At 41.1% G+C, this 17,653-nt stretch overlaps 1 protein-coding gene across 1 annotated transcript in view; it reads right to left on the bottom strand.

Moving 5' to 3' along the window:
- Nucleotides 1-1,889: 1,889 nt before the first annotated feature.
- rtn4rl1b (reticulon 4 receptor-like 1b) overlaps nt 1,890-17,653 on the bottom strand; it is a 123,134-nt gene continuing 107,370 nt past the window's right edge. Inside the window, exons 2-3 of the mRNA XM_026321481.1 lie at nt 3,659-4,110; nt 1,890-3,567 (exon numbers count right to left, since the gene is read on the bottom strand). Of these exons, the coding sequence (XP_026177266.1) occupies nt 2,674-3,567; nt 3,659-4,110 (1,346 nt within the window). The 3' untranslated portion in view covers nt 1,890-2,673. The remainder of the gene's footprint in view (nt 3,568-3,658; nt 4,111-17,653) is intronic.

Raw genomic sequence — 17,653 nt, 5'->3', positions numbered from 1 at the left:
ACTGGTGGTGGTGAGTGGATGAGTATCAAACACCAGATGCCAGACCTGCTATCAATTTAAATATAATTACACAGCAGTCTCATCCATGCATAGAACCTTCTTCTGTGCTCATTTATCATTTAACAGAATTTGGGGAAAAAAAAGTTATATTGAACACTTACTTGTGGATCAATTTCTATCATGGTAAGGATTTTTAGAGAAAAGGAAATAGAATTTATGTTCTAAAGGCCCATTAATAATAATAATAATAACCTGGAATATCTACAGATTCCATGTGACACTTTCATTAATATCCTTATTGCTTTTAAATGATTTATTGAACTGCAGTACATCACTTCACAGTCTGCATGCTGTCTTTGATTTTCTTTTCCCCAAGTTGGCAGTAACTTATTTCATGTTTCTGTTTATTGTGGATAAAACTGGCTTTTTAAAAATTCCTTTTGTAGCCAAAATTACACGAATATTTACAATTTATGTTGCACATAAATTGTAGATGTATGCAGGATGAGTGGCTCTGTTTGTTGGACAACAGCTATAGTTTAGCCTGCAGGTCTGATCAGAGGAGACAGATTCCAAACTAGAGCATTGATAGAAGGAGAAACAAGGTGGAAAAAGCCAAATTTGCTGACAGAATCCATTTTAGGTTTTAATGAATTAAAAGGAAAGAAAGACAAGAAAATGAGATACAGCATGCCTATTACCTTCTCCAAAGAGACTTAGAAAACCTTAAATGCAGCAATAAACAGACTCAGACCGCAACAGTAGACATAAGAAGATATAGATTTTAATATCTTTATAAACATTTTTGTACTGTTGTTCTCTGATGATAACTTACAGAATAATTGAATTATGTCAGAAAAAGAAGATGAATAGGCTTACAGTAGAACAAGAAAGAGGGAGGTGAGGAATTGTGCATTAACCAATAAAAGGTTTTAAAAATATAGCATGAAAAATATGTGAATAAAGAAATCACCAGAAAATCAAAACTTGAATGACTCCTCCTGACAGGAAGAGCAGAAAACCCTGTTATCATCATTGATGTCACTGATATTGTTTTTTTCTCATAGTAATACAGTTAATGATTATTATCAGCACTGCAAGAAGTCCTCTTGTCTCCATTGTTACTGGTACATTTCACATCATTGATACAACACCATCTTATCAGTAGATTTAAGGGAGGCACAGACGCTCCAGAAGTACGGCAAGATGTCCAGTAATTGTCCATCTTTCAATGTGTATTGTTCTGCATCCCCTTGATACTTCAGAAGCGATTATCTTTGTCTTGTATCCCCACATCCATGGACAATCGCATCAGTTAATTAAGGGGCAAAATTCCCCTATGATCCCAGTCTTGCTCCATCCCATGTTTTACAAAAAAATGTCTTAAGGATCACGAGCCATAGAGGGTATACACACATTTTTTTTTTCTTGAGTCTTGTAATCCTTTGAAGTTAAATCATTATGAAAAAGGATGTGTTCCTCACATTTTCAGTGAGGGAGATACGCCATCAAGGCAGAGGGATCAGTACGGCACAACCTCATAAGGAAACTTAGAAAGCCCCAATTGACCTTTGACCTCTAAAGCTCCTGTTGGCCCTGCAGCAGGGGTCTGTCTCTAGGTCCGTTTTGCGTCATAGAAAAATCAAATGAACAACAGCTGACACGAGATATAGACAGACACTTCAATATTCACAGCTTGATCTCCCAGAGACACACATTGTTTTCCAAGCAAATGAAAATAGCGCATGGCGGTCCTCATCATCTTTTAGCAGCTTATTATTCAGTTGCACAGAAGTAGAGTGACGTGGTGTAAATCAAGATGGGTGCAGAATTGTGTGCTGAAATGTAATACCAATGAGAATTACTGTTAAATAGACAGAAGGTTTGGACATGCCTGAAAAACAGCCAACAATATAAAGTGTAGTTACAATTTGTGATAGCTTCATACAGTGTATGAGCTAACTGGTTGCTCTATTTATGGCCTGAAAACATCTGTGGCTATAGATTTCCATTCTGTAGTAACAATGGCGCGTTCCTATGTCTGACGCTGACATTTTATTGCCATGCTTACAGTTTGCCTCTTTGTTTATAAGAAGCACTTCCACCTGGCTGCACAGAACTGTTCTTTGCAAAGGATGCAAAAAAGAAAAACCATTTTTAGCAGAAAAGGATGAGTGCTGGATAGGATTGACCCTGGACGCTATACAGGGTCACTTGTACCATTTTTATAACAATTTACAAACTGTGAACTGAAAATTAAAGCTGGATGGCGCACCTGATGGCCTACCTTACCTGTCTTAGAGTTAACAAGTCATCGCTTATTCTTGTGCTCTCTTTTCCATTAAAGTGAAAGACTGATGCTAAAAAATGCATAAGACACCAAGACATATGAAGATGAAATCATAATGGCTCCAGTGGCAGTGCAAGCTTGGTCTGGATTCACCTTCTGTCATTCTCACGTCCTCTGAATTTTGTGCTATGAGTCTTTCTGCTGTAGATGTTTGATGCTTTGATGCCTGTTTCAGTCCAATCAGTAAAGCTCTCTACACAACATTTACACATATAATCATACTCACACACATACATAAGACACACAGGCCTTGTAGTGCAGGAGCAAGAGAGGATCTGAGGGCTGTGTTTTCTGTGAGTAGCGTTTGCCAAACCCTCTGAAGGTCAACGGATTATGTAGTCAATATTTGTCGTTACCAAGGCCACAAAGAGCGCGTAGACATGTAGTGAGGACTGGGACCACGTTGCCCTATTGTTGGCTTGCTGAACCCCACTAGGGGGGCGAACTGTGGTCCGGGGAGTGCACTTGTGCTTCCTCCGTGTAACGGTGCCATCTGGGGACGTGTGATCATGCTTCCCCCCGTCTGTGAAGTCTGGGGAGGAATCCTCCTTGTCTGCTGTGATCTCCTTTGAGTGATGAACCTCATTGTCACCCTTGCCCTTGCTCACCCTGTTACGAGGCTTTGTGCAGTTCCGAGAGCGGCCGGGCCTCGAGGGGTGCACTATATGGGTCTGCCCCCCAGATCCCACTGCCACACCACGATTCATAGAAGGGTTCACCGTGCCAGATAAATTGTTAGTCTGGGCTCTGGACTCAGAGTTAGGAACCGTGGGTGAACAGTTGGAGAAGTCCTCTTTGCGCAGCTCCTTTAGGTCTTTCCCAGCCATATCAACTGGCACATGGCAACCCACAGAAGATGTTGAACCCCGGAAACGCTTCAACCATTCCCACAGTGACAGGGCCTTGCAGTCACATGACCAAGGGTTATCATTGAGACGCAGGTATTCCAGGGCGGGCAGTGTGTCCAGGCACTGTCCAGACAGCTGTATCAGGGAGTTGTTGAACAAGTAGAGTGTGGTTAGACGTTTCAGGTCATGGAAGGCGAGGTGGTCAACCCATTCAATCTGGTTTTGGTGCAAAAGGAGTCTGTCCAAGGCTCGAAGGCCTCGAAAAGTGTTCTGGTTAAGGCTCCACAGACGGTTTCCATGCAGGAACAGGTGGCTCAGGTTGTGAAGGTCCATGAATGTGTCATCCTGCAGGAACTTCAGATGATTATCCTGAGGAGAGACAGAGATTTTAGTGACAGCCCTAGTATGATGTTTGTGGTAAAATGAATAAGACAAACAACACAATGTGTACTAAGTGTACCTGCAAATAGAGATACTGCAGATTTCTGAGGCCTTGGAAGATATTATTAGGTAGTGAACTAAGTCCACAACGGTACAAGTGTAGTGCATTGAGCCGACTCAATCCATGAAAGGTGTCTTCAGCCAAGGAGCGCAGATGGCGATTGTCTCCCAGATCCAGCTCCTCTAGCAGCGTGAAGCCGTGGAAGGTGGAAGGTTCAATGTATGTGATGTTGTTGGAGTAAATCCAGAGAGTCACCGTGTTGGAGCTGAAGTGGCCACGAAGTAAGCGATGTATCTTATTGTTTTGTAAGAAGATACGCTCACTGTCAGGAGGAATGCCTTCAGGGACTGACAGGAAGTTGTGAGCTTGGCAGGAAACGGTGCTGGGTGCAGTATAGCAGATACAATGACGAGGGCAGGACCAGGAAAACTCAAGCCCACAGAGAACCAGCAGGAACTCCAGCCCACAGCCTGCAGTAAACACACACACACACACAGGTTGAGAGAGAAAAAGGAAGGTTGAGAAGGTGAGATTACAAATGTAAATGGCACACACTTAAGGGGACAGTAAATTAGTTAATTTCAATTTGAAGTCTATATTAATTAAGCTCCTTCATGTGTAGTTTAGAGCTTGAAATGAAGAAATATATATGAAAAGCACAAAGCGTAAAAGGCCATGCTTACCATTCTGTGACATTCAACTACACACAAATAGCTAGATAGATAAGCCTTTACTGTCCCAATGGGAGATTGATTTTCAGAGCCTGTACACAGCACAAACAACATACAGTACAGATATTCACACAACATAGACACCAAATATTCAGGATCAGAGATGCAGTCTGCTTAGGGCTGCAATGACAAGCTCTTAAAGCGCTGTATCTGTATTCCAGTGGCGATAATGTGTGTGTATGACTGCTCACATATTTCACTGTGGACCGAAGTGGTGGACAGACCGACAGATCTAGAGTTCCAGCTAGGCTAAAAAAAATATTGAATCACACAGCATAGGAAATCAGAAATCTAAACAGTATCTACAATGATTGGTGATTTGAAAATGGATTCCTTGTCTGGGGCAGCAGAAGTCAGCAGTAGCTGAAGATGGTTCTGGGTTTGAAACAGCAGTCTTTCTTTGTGCAGTTTACATATTCTCCCCGTTTCTGTGTGGGTTTTTTCTGGGTATTCCGCCTTCCTTCCCCAGTCCAAAGACATGCAGGTTAGTTCAACTGCTGATTCTGTCGCTGTCTCTATGTGACCAGTGATCTGTCCAGTGTCAGATGGGATTTGCTCCAGCCCGCCCTGCAACCCTTGGTTGGATAAATGGATTAGATAGTGGAAGGATGGAATTCCTGACTTTGTTTTTTTGATTTCTGACTTTGTGCCAACTGGGGACATGTTTTGATCCTAATAGGTTTAATTTGGAGTTTTGTATCTTACAGCAGTGGTATTTCTATGTCTCTGATCAGTTCTACTCAGAACTACACATTTGGACCTTCTTTGTCACGGTTTACAGCCCAAATCCACTGAGTATGTTTAAACCCACAGTGAGGAATCTATTCAAGTGAACAAACAATAACACCTGTTCTGGTGAGTCACAAGACATTGCAGTGAAACAGATTGGATCCCTGGTGCAACACTCTCGTCTGATTCAACACATATGCAGCTATTTCAGAAATTACCCTTTCCAATATTCTGCCACCTTAGGGAGATGCGCTATTATGACTCCAATCCCTTCCCTGGGTCCATTGGCACTACTTTGCAGCAAGCAGAGGCTGCGATGAGCCCGTTTGTGTTGTTAAATGGGGCGTGGAATGCTTATTTAAACTTGTAGTAAGCTGCTCTGAGGCACTTTCTGATTGGTGACATGATTCCCCAGATCCTTGAGACGGGATGTGACTTATCCACAGTCTCATCTAATATGCGCACAACTCATGGCCCATCATGAAAGTTCCATCTGACAACCCCTGGCTGTCTACTACTCAATTTATTATTCACAGCATAGCAGAGGCCTGGTTCACTGCCTCTAATCGATACGCCTCTGTTGCGTCTTAACTCACCCTGTAATCCTGGGTCTTTTATGCTGGAAATTCAGTAGCTGCAGAATTACTCTTCACCAAGACACTGGCGTATTTATTTGAATCTACATGTATTTTCTTGCCAAACTGTGGCTAAGCTGTGACATTCAGCATCTGACTCTGCTGACCTTTAACAGTAATTCTCGGTGTCTAGTAGCAGAGCCGGAGCAGAGGAGCTGTGTGTCACCTGAACAGAAGTGTGCTCTCTCTGGCACGGATCTAATCCTATTTGTTAAGCCCTGCAACAGCACAACAATGGAAATGCATACATCCTCCTAAACCAGAAATGTGCCCACTAAATGAGGTGATTTTTCACAGTCGAGCACTGTCAAAAGGTTGAATGTGAGTGTGTTCTCACATGTGCTGGTATGCAGGTGACTCGTATTAGAGACCATGACAGGCATTATTAGTTTTTTTTTTTTAATCTTAATGCACCTGGGTCCTCTTAAGACAAGGAGAAGAGCAGTGTTTCTGTGTTTTGTCACTCTGTAGCTGTCAATTTGTCTCTCAATTCTCCATTTCCATGATGATGTATCAAGCATGGCACCTACCAAGTGAGCAAATATGTGAAAACATTTTGCGTTACGCCTGGGAAATAAATGTTTTCTTTATTTATCAGACAAAGAAGAAAGACAAAACAGTGTCATCTTAGCTGCTCTTTGAGATACATTTGCATTAAGTAGGAGTCAGTGGGTGCCGGAGATGCAGCTTTCCAATGATTTCATTTTATATTGGTTCACATTTTTATTATTGACCCTCACAGCTACACTACACACAGCACTATAAGCTATTTTTTCAGCCACCTGCTTCAACAGGAATTCATCTTCATTTAACTGATCTTCCTCTCACTCCAGTAATTATATTTTTTGAAGCCTTAAACTCTTTCCATTAACACTTTACTTCATGCATGTCTTCAATAGAATTAGGTACCAGATTTGTAATGGGAAATGATCTGAGCAGGCGAGAGACAAGACAGTGATAAGCGTGATACACAAGGAGAGTGAGGGAATGAGGCTGTAGATGGTGCCTAGATAGTGAGACAGTTTGAATCAGCGATCTGCTAATCGTGTTGGACACGTAAGGATGCACCTCCTGTCTTCTCCCTCTCCTCAGTTTGTCAAGACAAAGTAATAGATTCTTTACCCAGCTTAATATATTCCTCTAAAATGGCTGTTTCAGTGCTTTGCCAAATAAAAAATAAACGGCAGATGCAGTATGGCGTGTAATATATTCTTCTTTCCCTTCCCAATGAACAAAATATTTTAATTTTATCCCTGATGAGGCTTTAGAATATGTAAGCGTATGATGCAGATGCTCTTTAGAGGCAAAGAGTGTCTCTTCTGGATGGAGACTTAGTGATGGGAGAGGAGCCGACAGCCCATTCCTTGTTTTCAGCCACTCTGAGGACGCGTGTGCTCTCTTTTGCAGCTGGCATAGCATTCCACTTCCACTGGAGACTATACCACCTGCCAGCCCTGTGAGCTCAGCAGCCTGTATAGTTACACCACCAAACACTACTTTAAATACAGCTGTTTTAAAAAAAAAAGCACACCTGCATTAACATAGACACGGGAATACCATGTATGTACTTATATGTAGGAGCTCTCTATGGACAAAGATCATGTCTGTGTTATAACCATAAAAAGCTGGATGACACTTGTTTGCAGAGCTTGGAATAGGGAGACCGGTTTTCCGCACAAGGGAAAAAATAAATATTGTGTGGGAATGCTGTCCATAAATGTAAGTAATTAATGTGTGTCAAAACTTCATTGTGCAATCGCACAATGAGCCATTCAACTCAAATTGTATTATAAAAATAGCTTTGGATGCTATGGAGTGTATATATGCCAGTAGTGCCTATTGGAATTTGGCAGAAGAAAGGAGAGCCTCTGAAAGAAAGATAATGTGTTTCTGGAAAGGAAAAGGCACAGCTATTTCTGGTAGGAGTCTGGGCTGTTTATTAAGCCTCGTCATAATTCTTTCACCTCCAGGTCTCTTGCCATGCAGCTTCCCATAACCCCGTTTTTCCCACCTACTGGTTACTGATGGCATGCTACTGGAAGCTCCATTCAGGGAGAATTACAATGTGACCCCATCATCACCAAGTTCCGCTTTTTACTTTGGAGGTATAGAAACGGAAAGAGATAAATAAATGAATAAAACAGAATGGTGCGTCCCTCCCTGACAGACAACAGAAAGCGACTGTGTAGAATATCAATGAAATATAGTTCACACTAGATTTGCCCTCATGAATAACACATCTCTGCTAATAGGAGGGAAATGGTACATCTGTAGCGCTGCGTGACTCTACCCATCATTAGACTGGACAAACTCAATTTCCTGTGTCTCTCCAAAGACCCTGATAAGCACCCTTGTGTTTTTGTTGGTGCTGGCTGGTTTTAAATAACATTTAGACTCCCTCCTCACTCAAAAGGTGTTTACAGTCATGTCCGGGCATATGGTAGTTAATGATGGTAAAGCTCTACTTTACATTAGATTACTTATTTCACGGCTCCTTTCTTCTGAGGGCTGTGGCTTAAAACCCAGATGACAAAACGTGTGTGTGGTGCTAACTGAGGTCTCACTTGGTGTTACATGGTAAATGTTAGACTGTAGTATTTTAGTCTACTGTATGTCATGGGCATAGCACAATGTTAATATCTCTTTATGCCACAAATAAAATCACAAAATGATATCTTATTTTAGTCATGATGAAATCTTAAAACATTAAAGTAAGTCTAAACTGAGACTGTGACTGTCATGACTGTTTATGGTCTGGGTGGAAATTATCAGTGGAACTAAAGCTGCGGCCAATTTACATGACTTGTTTTTTTTTTTTTAAATCTGGAGTTCGACATGTATAAAAATAAGATAAGAACCATAGTAACAAAAATTTCAAAAACTCATTTGTCCATTCTGCATGCATTTTTTAGATATGTACAATACCACATAATACCGATGCAGTATTACATAAATCACTTTCTGTTCCTTTTATGTTATATAAACCTTGATTTTGCAGCAAGTGGAACAATACTCTGAACACTTTCAAACATTACAGGCTAAATGATTTCATATTTATTTTAATTACCAAGGTTGAATCAAAAGCACAGATGCAAATATTTATTCTTACGGATAAAGCAACAGCAGTAATGAACACATTCACTCAAACTGTTTCTCATTTCCATTTTTAAAGGTTGTCGCTGTCACCGATTATCTCCATTATTTTCTGGGTGAACTGCAAACTCATACATGAACATTCCTGCCAAGAGCAGTGACCATCAACACTTCTGCCTGGGCTTTCATTTGTTTTTACAGCCTTTTGCCTTTTATAGATTTTTGTCTCATTTTCATTCTCTGGACCCACTCCAGGCAATATTGCCTCGTAAGGTTGTCTGAATATTCTTCTAGTGACTGAAAGCAAAATGAGAGAGAGAACAATGACAATGCTGAAATTTCAAAAAATGCATCAGAATAGAAATAATTCAGAAATTATTCTTGTGCTGAGGCATCGGCAAACTGAGAGAAAGCTTACAAGTGCATGCATGTGTGTTTCTGTTGTATTGGAGAATTACTGATTGCATGGTAGCACACTACTAAAAAAAAAAAAATTAGGTCATGCAGACCTGATAGTGTAATTATTATATACTGTAGAATTACAAAATATTAAGCATATTTGAGGGATAATGAGTTCACGCTTTTTTGGAAAATCCTGTTATAGCTTCCAAAATCTTCTCTTCTGAACATGATAGAGATTTTATGAGAGATCCATCAGCCCTTCATCTCTGTTCACTTTCTCACCTCGCTGTAGACAGTCACGTAATTGTAAACATGGTGAGAGGCCCAAATGAGAATTGCTCAAGCTGCTCTTCTAGACCAGCAAGAACTGAGCTATTGATTTATCATTTTGGTTATTCAGTTCCATGTTTGATTCCTTTGATTTGTGCAATGTGTGTATGAATATGCTCTGAAACTGTTGACACTCTTCAGCTGTGTCACTGCTTCCTGTGCTTGAATTATGATTTGATCATTTTTCTGTCGGTTTGGCTTCACTTCAAGGGACTGAACCGCTTTATGTTTCTGACTGAACCCCAGTCATAGCAGACGGATGGTGAAATGAAAGCAAAGAGGCCAGGTGAGAACTGGAGCCCAGTTGCATACTGTAAGCAGGCTGGCATACAGCATGCCAAGTTACATCAGGCTTTAATGGACCAACGTCTTTCCAACATCATTGATATTTATGTTTGTTGAATGCTGTTTTATGGCTCTTTGGCAAAACACTGCTGTTCACAACATCAATCAGAGAACCCTGTTGATAAATCTCTCTCAATTCACAATTGACAAGGTGAGAGAAGAAATTAAAGAATGGGGTTAAACTCCAGATAGAGAATAACAAGTTTTTGTAGGAACCTATGATGGAGGTCTCTCTCGCCAGAACATGAACATGTCCAAACCATCTCAATCTGGCTTCCCTGGCTTTTTCTCCAAAACATCTAACATGAGCTGTCCCTCTGATGTCCTCATTCCTGATCCTATCCATCCTCGTCACTCCCAGAGAGAACCTCAACATCTTCAGCTCTGCTACCTCCAGCTCTGCCTCCTGTCTTTTTCTCAGTGCCACTGTCTCTAAACCAGACAACATTGCTGGTCTCACCACTGTCTTGTCCACCTTTCCTTTCATTCTTGCTGACACTCTTTTGTCACACATCACACCTGACACTTTCCTCCACCCGTTCCAACCTGCTTGCACACGTCTCTTCACTTCTTTTCCACACTCTCTGTTGCTCTGGACTGTTGACCCTAGGTACTTAAAATCCTCCACTATGTTTTACTGCGGCTAACCTTCATTCCAAATATTGCATCTGTGGTACTCTTTCAAGTGGCCTAATGGATAGGGAGATGGACTTGTAACCTGGAAATTGCAGGGTTGAGTCTCAGGTCTGGCAGGAATTGTCAGGGGCACAAAGCGAATAGTCATAACCTTCAATACCACGCCTGAGGTGAGACCTTTGAGCAAGGCACTGGACCCCCAACTGTTCTGGGTGTGTGTGCACTTTGGAATTGGGTAAAAATGCAGAGCACAAATTTCAAGTATGGGTCGCCATATAAGTCACTTCCACTTTCTTGGCATGAAACCATACTGCTGCTCACAAATGCTCACTTCTGACCTCAGCCTAGCCTCCACTACTCTTTCCCATAACTTCATTGTGTGGCTCATCAGCTTTATTCCTTTGTAGTTTCCACAGCTCTGCACGTCTCCCTTGTTCTTAAAGATGGGCTCCAGTACACTTCTCCTCCATTCCTCAGGCATCCTCTCACTCTCCAAGATCTTGTTAAGTAGCCCAGTCAAAAACTCTACTGCCACCTCTCCTAAACACTTCCATACCTCCACAGGTATGTCGTCAGGACCAACTGCCTTTCCACTCTTCATCCTCTTCAACACCTTCCTCACTTCATCCTTACTGATCTTTGCTACTGCCTGCTCCACAACAGTCACCTCTTCTACTCTGTGCTCTCTGACATTTTCCTCATTCATCAACTCTTCAAAGTATTCCTTCCATCTTTCCATGGACCTGTGGCTACTGTCAACACATTTCCATCCCTGTCCTTGATCACCCTAACCTGCTGCACATCCTTCCCATCTCTGTCTCTCTGCCTCGGCAACCTGTACAAATCCACCTGTCCCTCCTTAGTGTCCAACCTATCATACAAATCCTCATACGCCCTTTGTTTGGCCTTTGCCACCTCTACCTTCATTTTACGCTGCATCTTCCTGTACTCCTGTCTGTTCTCTTCTGTCCTCTCAGTGTCCCACTTCTTCTTAGCTAACCTTTTTGTCTTAACACACTCCTGAACTTCCTCATTCTACCAAGTCTCCTTATCTGCTTTCCTCTTTCCAGATGACACACTAAGTACCCTCCTACCTGTCTCCCTGATCATTTTAGCTGTAGCTGTACAGTCACCTGGAAGAACCTCCTGACCTCCCAGAGCTTGTTTCAGCTCCTACCTGAAAGCCACACAACACTCTTCCTGTTTCAACTTCCACCACTTGGTCCTCTGCTCTGCCCTTGTCCTCTTCATCTTCCTCACCACCAGAGTCATCCTACACACCGCCATCCTATGCTGTCTGGCTACACTCTACCTAGCCACTACTTTGCAGTCACTGATCTCTTTCAGGTTGAAACGTCTGCACAAGATGTAATCAACTTGTGTGCTCCTGCCTCCACTCTTATATGTCACCCTATGCTCCTCCCTTTTCTGGAAAAATGTGTTCACTACAGCCATTTCCATCCTTTTTGTGAAGTCTACCACCATCTGTCCTTCTGCATTCCTGTCCTGCATATCAAACTTACCCATCACTTCCTCGTCACCTCTGTTTCCCTCACCAACATGTCCATTGAAGTCTGCCCCAATCACCACTCTCTCACCACTAGGGATACCCTGAATCACCTCATCCATCTCCCTCCAGAATTTCTCCTTCTCTTCTAACTCATATCCTACCTGTGGGGCATAACCACTGACAACATTCAACATCACACCTTCAACTTCCAGTTTCAGACTCATCACCCTATCTGACACTCTCTTCACCTCCAGAACATTCCTAGCAAAATCCTCCTTCAGGATAACTCCTACTCCATTCCTCTTTCCATCCACACCATGATAACACAGCTTGAACCCTGCTCCTAATCTATAAGCCTTGCTACCTTTCCAACTGGTCTCCTGAACACACAAGATATCCACCTTTCTTCTCTCCATCATATCAGCCAACTCTCTAGTTTTCCCTGACAAAGTCCCTACATTCAAAGTCCCTAATCTAAGTCCTACACTCCTGCCCTTCCTCTTCTCTCTTTGCCTCCTTCTTCGACCAACAGTAGTCCAATTTCCACTGGCACCCTGCAGGTCAACAGCACCAGTGGTGGTCATTGTTAACCCAGGCTGTGACCGATCCGGTATGGAAGTCATATTTGTGAATCGCATGTTTGATTTGGCTTAAATTTTACGTCGGATGCCCTTCCTGACACAACCCTCTGCATTTACCCGGACTTGGGACCGGCACGTGAAAACACTGGATTGTGCCCCCTTCTGGTTGCATTATATATATATAACATGTAGTATATGACAAAAAATAAATACATCCTTTAAAAACATTTTGTATGTCTGGCTTTATGTATGATGACAGGATAGAACCTCCTTTGTGATGCCAGTCTGGGAGAGATATTCTGCCATTCTTAAGAGATGATTCTTTTCTGCTGCTCTTTGCTGAAGAGGTTTTGTTGTTTGGCCTTTAAAATACAGCAGGTTGAGTTCTACTACAAGCACTTCGTGCAGGTCATAGTTTTCATTTTTTTTCTTCCTTAAAAACTTCTCATTTCTTGCTTGCTTTTATAACTGTGTGTTTGCACTAGGAAAATTCCTCTCCTGCCAAGCCTCTTAAAACTATGAGTCATCTTTTCATTTAGTATTTTGAAATACAAGCTTCATTTTCTTTTGCACTCCTGCAGCTCCATATCAACACATTCTCACGTCCATGTTTCACAGTTGGCACTGTAGTAGTCCTGGCTAAGTCTAGACCAAACATGCTAGACCCCATCTGATCCAAATGAACTAATTCATCCTAACCTCATCAGGCCTATTTTCATTTTCTTTGGCAAAGTTTGATCTTGCAGTTTTGTGTAATTTTGTCAGGAATGGACTCTGTCGATACAAGTTGACTTCCTGCCATGTCCTTCACACTGTCTGATCAGTCACTGACACCAATTTCCACAGATGATCCTTTGTGCCAAGTCACAAGCACTTACCCATCTGTTTTCTAATACAAGGCTGCAAAAGTAGTGAATTGTGTGCGGCGTGATTTTTTTTCTGAGAACACCCTCCACACCTTCTGTTATTGGTTGTATGGCTCATTATGTACTGTACATCCAAACCACTGCTGCAACTGCGTTTCAGCTTATGTTCAGTAGCCGATGCTGCAGTGATGCTTTTCTCCGTATCCTGTCTTTTTGAAGTCTCACAGTGTAGTTTCTAGAGCCATGTTGCTATACACATAACCCAGACTAAAACTAAGAAAGCTGTGGCACTCACATGTTATTTTATAACCTTGTTCATGCAGTTAACTGTATCTGAAAAGCACAGGTGTACTCACTCTTGTTGCACTGGCCAGAATTTTCACTGTAGTCTATCTAAATATTACATGAGATCATATCTGCTGCACTTCACAGATCTAAAATTACTGTAAGTGAAAAAACAATTTTACATCATCATCAGCGCTGTGGTGATATCACACATACTGTAGGTGTACTCATATCTCCTGTATACTGTATATAAAAGAGCATGCAAACCAGAGGAAAGTTCAACCTAAACGTGACAGAAATGAAGTGTCTGACAGCAGTGTCTCTCACGTCACGGAATCAGAGGACCTAAAAATAACTCTTCCAAAAAAGCAGCACCATATGTATGAAGCATGTGCAGAATAAAGACAATTATATGTGGAGAGTGTGCAGCTGAATACAGCTTGTTGATTTCAGTGATTGATTTTAAAGAAACTGAGACAGAGAGGTTGATTGGCTGAGCTGTCCATATGTTTAATGTTTAATTTCTCCATTTTAATTAACACATTTAATGGAGCAGGTGCCAATTTCACTTTCTTACTTTTAAAGGTGCATGTGCACCTGCTGGTCTTGTCTTTCCTCTCACCTTCACGGTATTCTGTTCAATGTTGATAGATCCCATATGCCGTACATGCACACACCACAAACACACACATGCATACACATAGTACCCTCCGTGCACAAATATATATAGACACACTAACCAAATCACTCTTGTTGGGGGCAACACTATCAGCCGCCAACTACATAAATTCATCATGACAGCGCAAAACCAAATGATTCAAATATATTGCACTCCCTGTGGCAGTATTGCACTACACTAAACTAATGGTTCTGCCAACCATAGATAAATCATCCAATGTGTATCCATATGTAGTTCACACGCTGTAGTTCCATTAAAGTGATAGAAAGCATTTATATTGTAATTCCCCCAGTGTAGGGGCTAATAATTATCTTTCATGGTTGATGGTCTGTGGCTCTCAGAGGTATATAATGCCAAGTTTTAACTTTTCAGTTGTAGGCAAAGACATATCTGGTTTATTGTAAAGGACTGTAAAGATAGTCCTGTACAATAAACCAGATAGGTCTTTGGTGTCAGGATCATCTCAGACACTAGTGCCACTAAAATTTCAAATAAATAAAATAATAAATAAATAAAAATGTATAATAATAATAATAATAATTTCAATTTCAATAATTGTCTTTTATAGATAAAAATAGCAGTGATAATAGGACTAAGAGCAAGAGTATAAAACATTTAAAATCCATTAGTGCCTAAATGGTTCAAATAGTCCAAGTAGGCCTACTATTTGAGAGATGCAGCTGTTTGTATAAAGCCTTCAGAGAAATGCAGAATGATTACATTAGGCTTTTATTGAGACTGTCATCTTAGAAACTGACTATAAAAATAACCACTAGGCTTCCCAAGTATCAGCTACCTCTTAAATGAGTAAAATTAAACATGGATAAAATGCATTTTATAGTTGGACCAAGCTGGCTGTCATACCTGGAGCATAAGGTTTCTACATAGGACTGTAGATACGCAAACTAACATGCTTTATGTCTCAGTTATAGTGGGTTTCTCATAGGTTGGAGCTGAGTATAACTTTCAGCAACAGGCTGGATGGTTGTCAGTCTGGCTTGTCCAGTTGCCGTGTCTTATTCAATCATGTGCACATGTCAGTGTCAGAGTGCTGCACAGCCAGTCAATGTGTGTTTTGTCAGTGTGACATCTGAGTTGTGTGACAGTGAGCAGACAGAAGGAGAAAAAAACACATAAAAAAAAAGTTCAACCGCTGTTGAAAAAAGAATAACTGGTCTGAATTCATTTACGTAACTCAATTAATAAGTAATCGAGGAAGAGGTAAAGATGAGTTTATTGTGCACATATGGAAACATGTCTGCAGCACTCGTACTAGTTACTTTGTAAACCAGAGGACCTGATTACAGGCCTTGTGTCAGTGAGCATCTGCCTTATGAAGAATCTGAGCAAGGCATTGAATCATTACTAGCTCCAGGGCTGCTGCTCTTTTACTGACCCTGTTCTCTGATGTTGCTGTGGAAGGGCCCAAGCAAAACAGTGAAATTTCCCCATGGAGTTAATAAATTAACACAGTGTTTAGAAAAAACAGTGCAGGATGGCCAGTGCAGGGCTGCAGCCAAAAGTAAGAAAGATTTACTTCTCTGTTTTGGATTCATATGAGCAGCACAAATATATAATAACGTTCCAATCAGTAAAGCAGCATGCTGATGTACCCTATAATTTGTCTCAATCTGCTCTGAATTTTTCTCTGTGTCCTTCATTTCCGTTAGCTCTCAGCTCAGACACTATAATCCTTTTAAGGATTTACAATACCTGTTAGATAAATGTTTTTTTTTTTTTTTTTTTTTTTAGTTACTAAAATTATTCTGCTGCTAGGTGGTTATCGTCAGGAAATAGTGAGTAAATTGTGTTGTTTTAACTCTGGGGCTGTGAGTGTTTTTCTCAAAATCAACATCCCCTGTTCGACCATCTTGTCAAATTTTCCTTTAAATTAGTTTTTATATTGTACATTGCTCTAATTCAAAGTAGCAATCCTGGCTTAACTGCTTGAAACTGCTGTTTAAAACTGCATCATGGTTTCTTGTGTAGATTAAACATTCAAACACAACACAGTCACTAAGGTATATGCCACTATAAACTTTTCTGGCATATTGATTTAAAAATTGGATAGCTCTGTCTGGACCCATCAGGTCAGTAGCCTACAGAGTGCACTAAGATCTGGCATTTCACACTTCACCAGTCTCCAAATCCAGGTACGTCTTCCATGTTTCTCTTAAAACAACCTTCCTGCTGCAGCAGCTGCCTCCTTGAATACAAACCTCATGCGCCCTAGATTCGACAGATCAATTATTCATAGCAGGTGAGAGTTTGCTGCTCCAAGTACATAAAGGCACGTGCGCACAGATACACTTGCATGCACATTGAGTTTCAACAATCTCAACTAATGGCTTAAAAGAGGCGTGGAGAGATGGGAAATCAAGCAGAGAAGTGTGTGTGGGAACAGGGCTACTCTGTGGCTCATTAGGTCAAGAGAATAGGATGACCAAGAGACAAAAAGGGCCCAGTCCGGAAGTCAGAAGATAACCTCAACGGAAATCAAAACCCAATGCAAGCAGGTGTGTGTACAGATGCTGATGACCAGTATGCACTATAGTATACAGGCATTTATATTCTAGTGTACCATGAATTTACAAGTGCACATTCGTGAAGAAAATAAAATAGCTGAAAATAGTATATTTAGTTATGCTTTAGAGAAGCTGTTAGTGTTTAGAACATAATAAACATACAATAATGGATGGATTATGTTGCCGTGTGTTATGTTAGATGTTTTGTTATGTTTTGGAGTGCAAGGTAGCTGATATTCAAAAGCCAGACTTTTGTTGGTGTATTCCTTTAAGTAGACTCTCAATTTAAACAAAGGTGCATGCAAGTGATAATTTACCTGCAGTAGGCTTCTTTCACACAATCACTGTTCAGCAAATGGCGTGCAGTACTGGCGCATTTCTAGCCAAACTTTGCACTCAAACCGATTGATTGAGAAAGCCTTGTCAGATTGTGGATAAAAGTTGAATGTGTATATGTCTGCCTTTTCTTCAGAAAAAGCTGGGGGAGGGAGGAATGGAAACAACAGAATACAAAAGAGCAAAAGGAAAAAAAGGGAAGGGAAAGACCTTGATCTTAAGAGAGTAATCCCTTTTCATTAAGTGTAGTTTTTCAGACCCTGAGAGCTTCGCCATTGATCCGGGTGTAATGTCAATTCATTAATGTGCTGGGGCTCTGCAGGACATATC

The sequence above is a fragment of the Mastacembelus armatus genome, chromosome 13, assembly GCF_900324485.2.
Source record: "Mastacembelus armatus chromosome 13, fMasArm1.2, whole genome shotgun sequence".
NCBI lineage: Eukaryota > Metazoa > Chordata > Actinopteri > Synbranchiformes > Mastacembelidae > Mastacembelus > Mastacembelus armatus.
The sequence above is the reverse complement of the archived record's forward strand: the minus strand, read 5'-3'. Positions and strand labels throughout refer to the sequence as shown.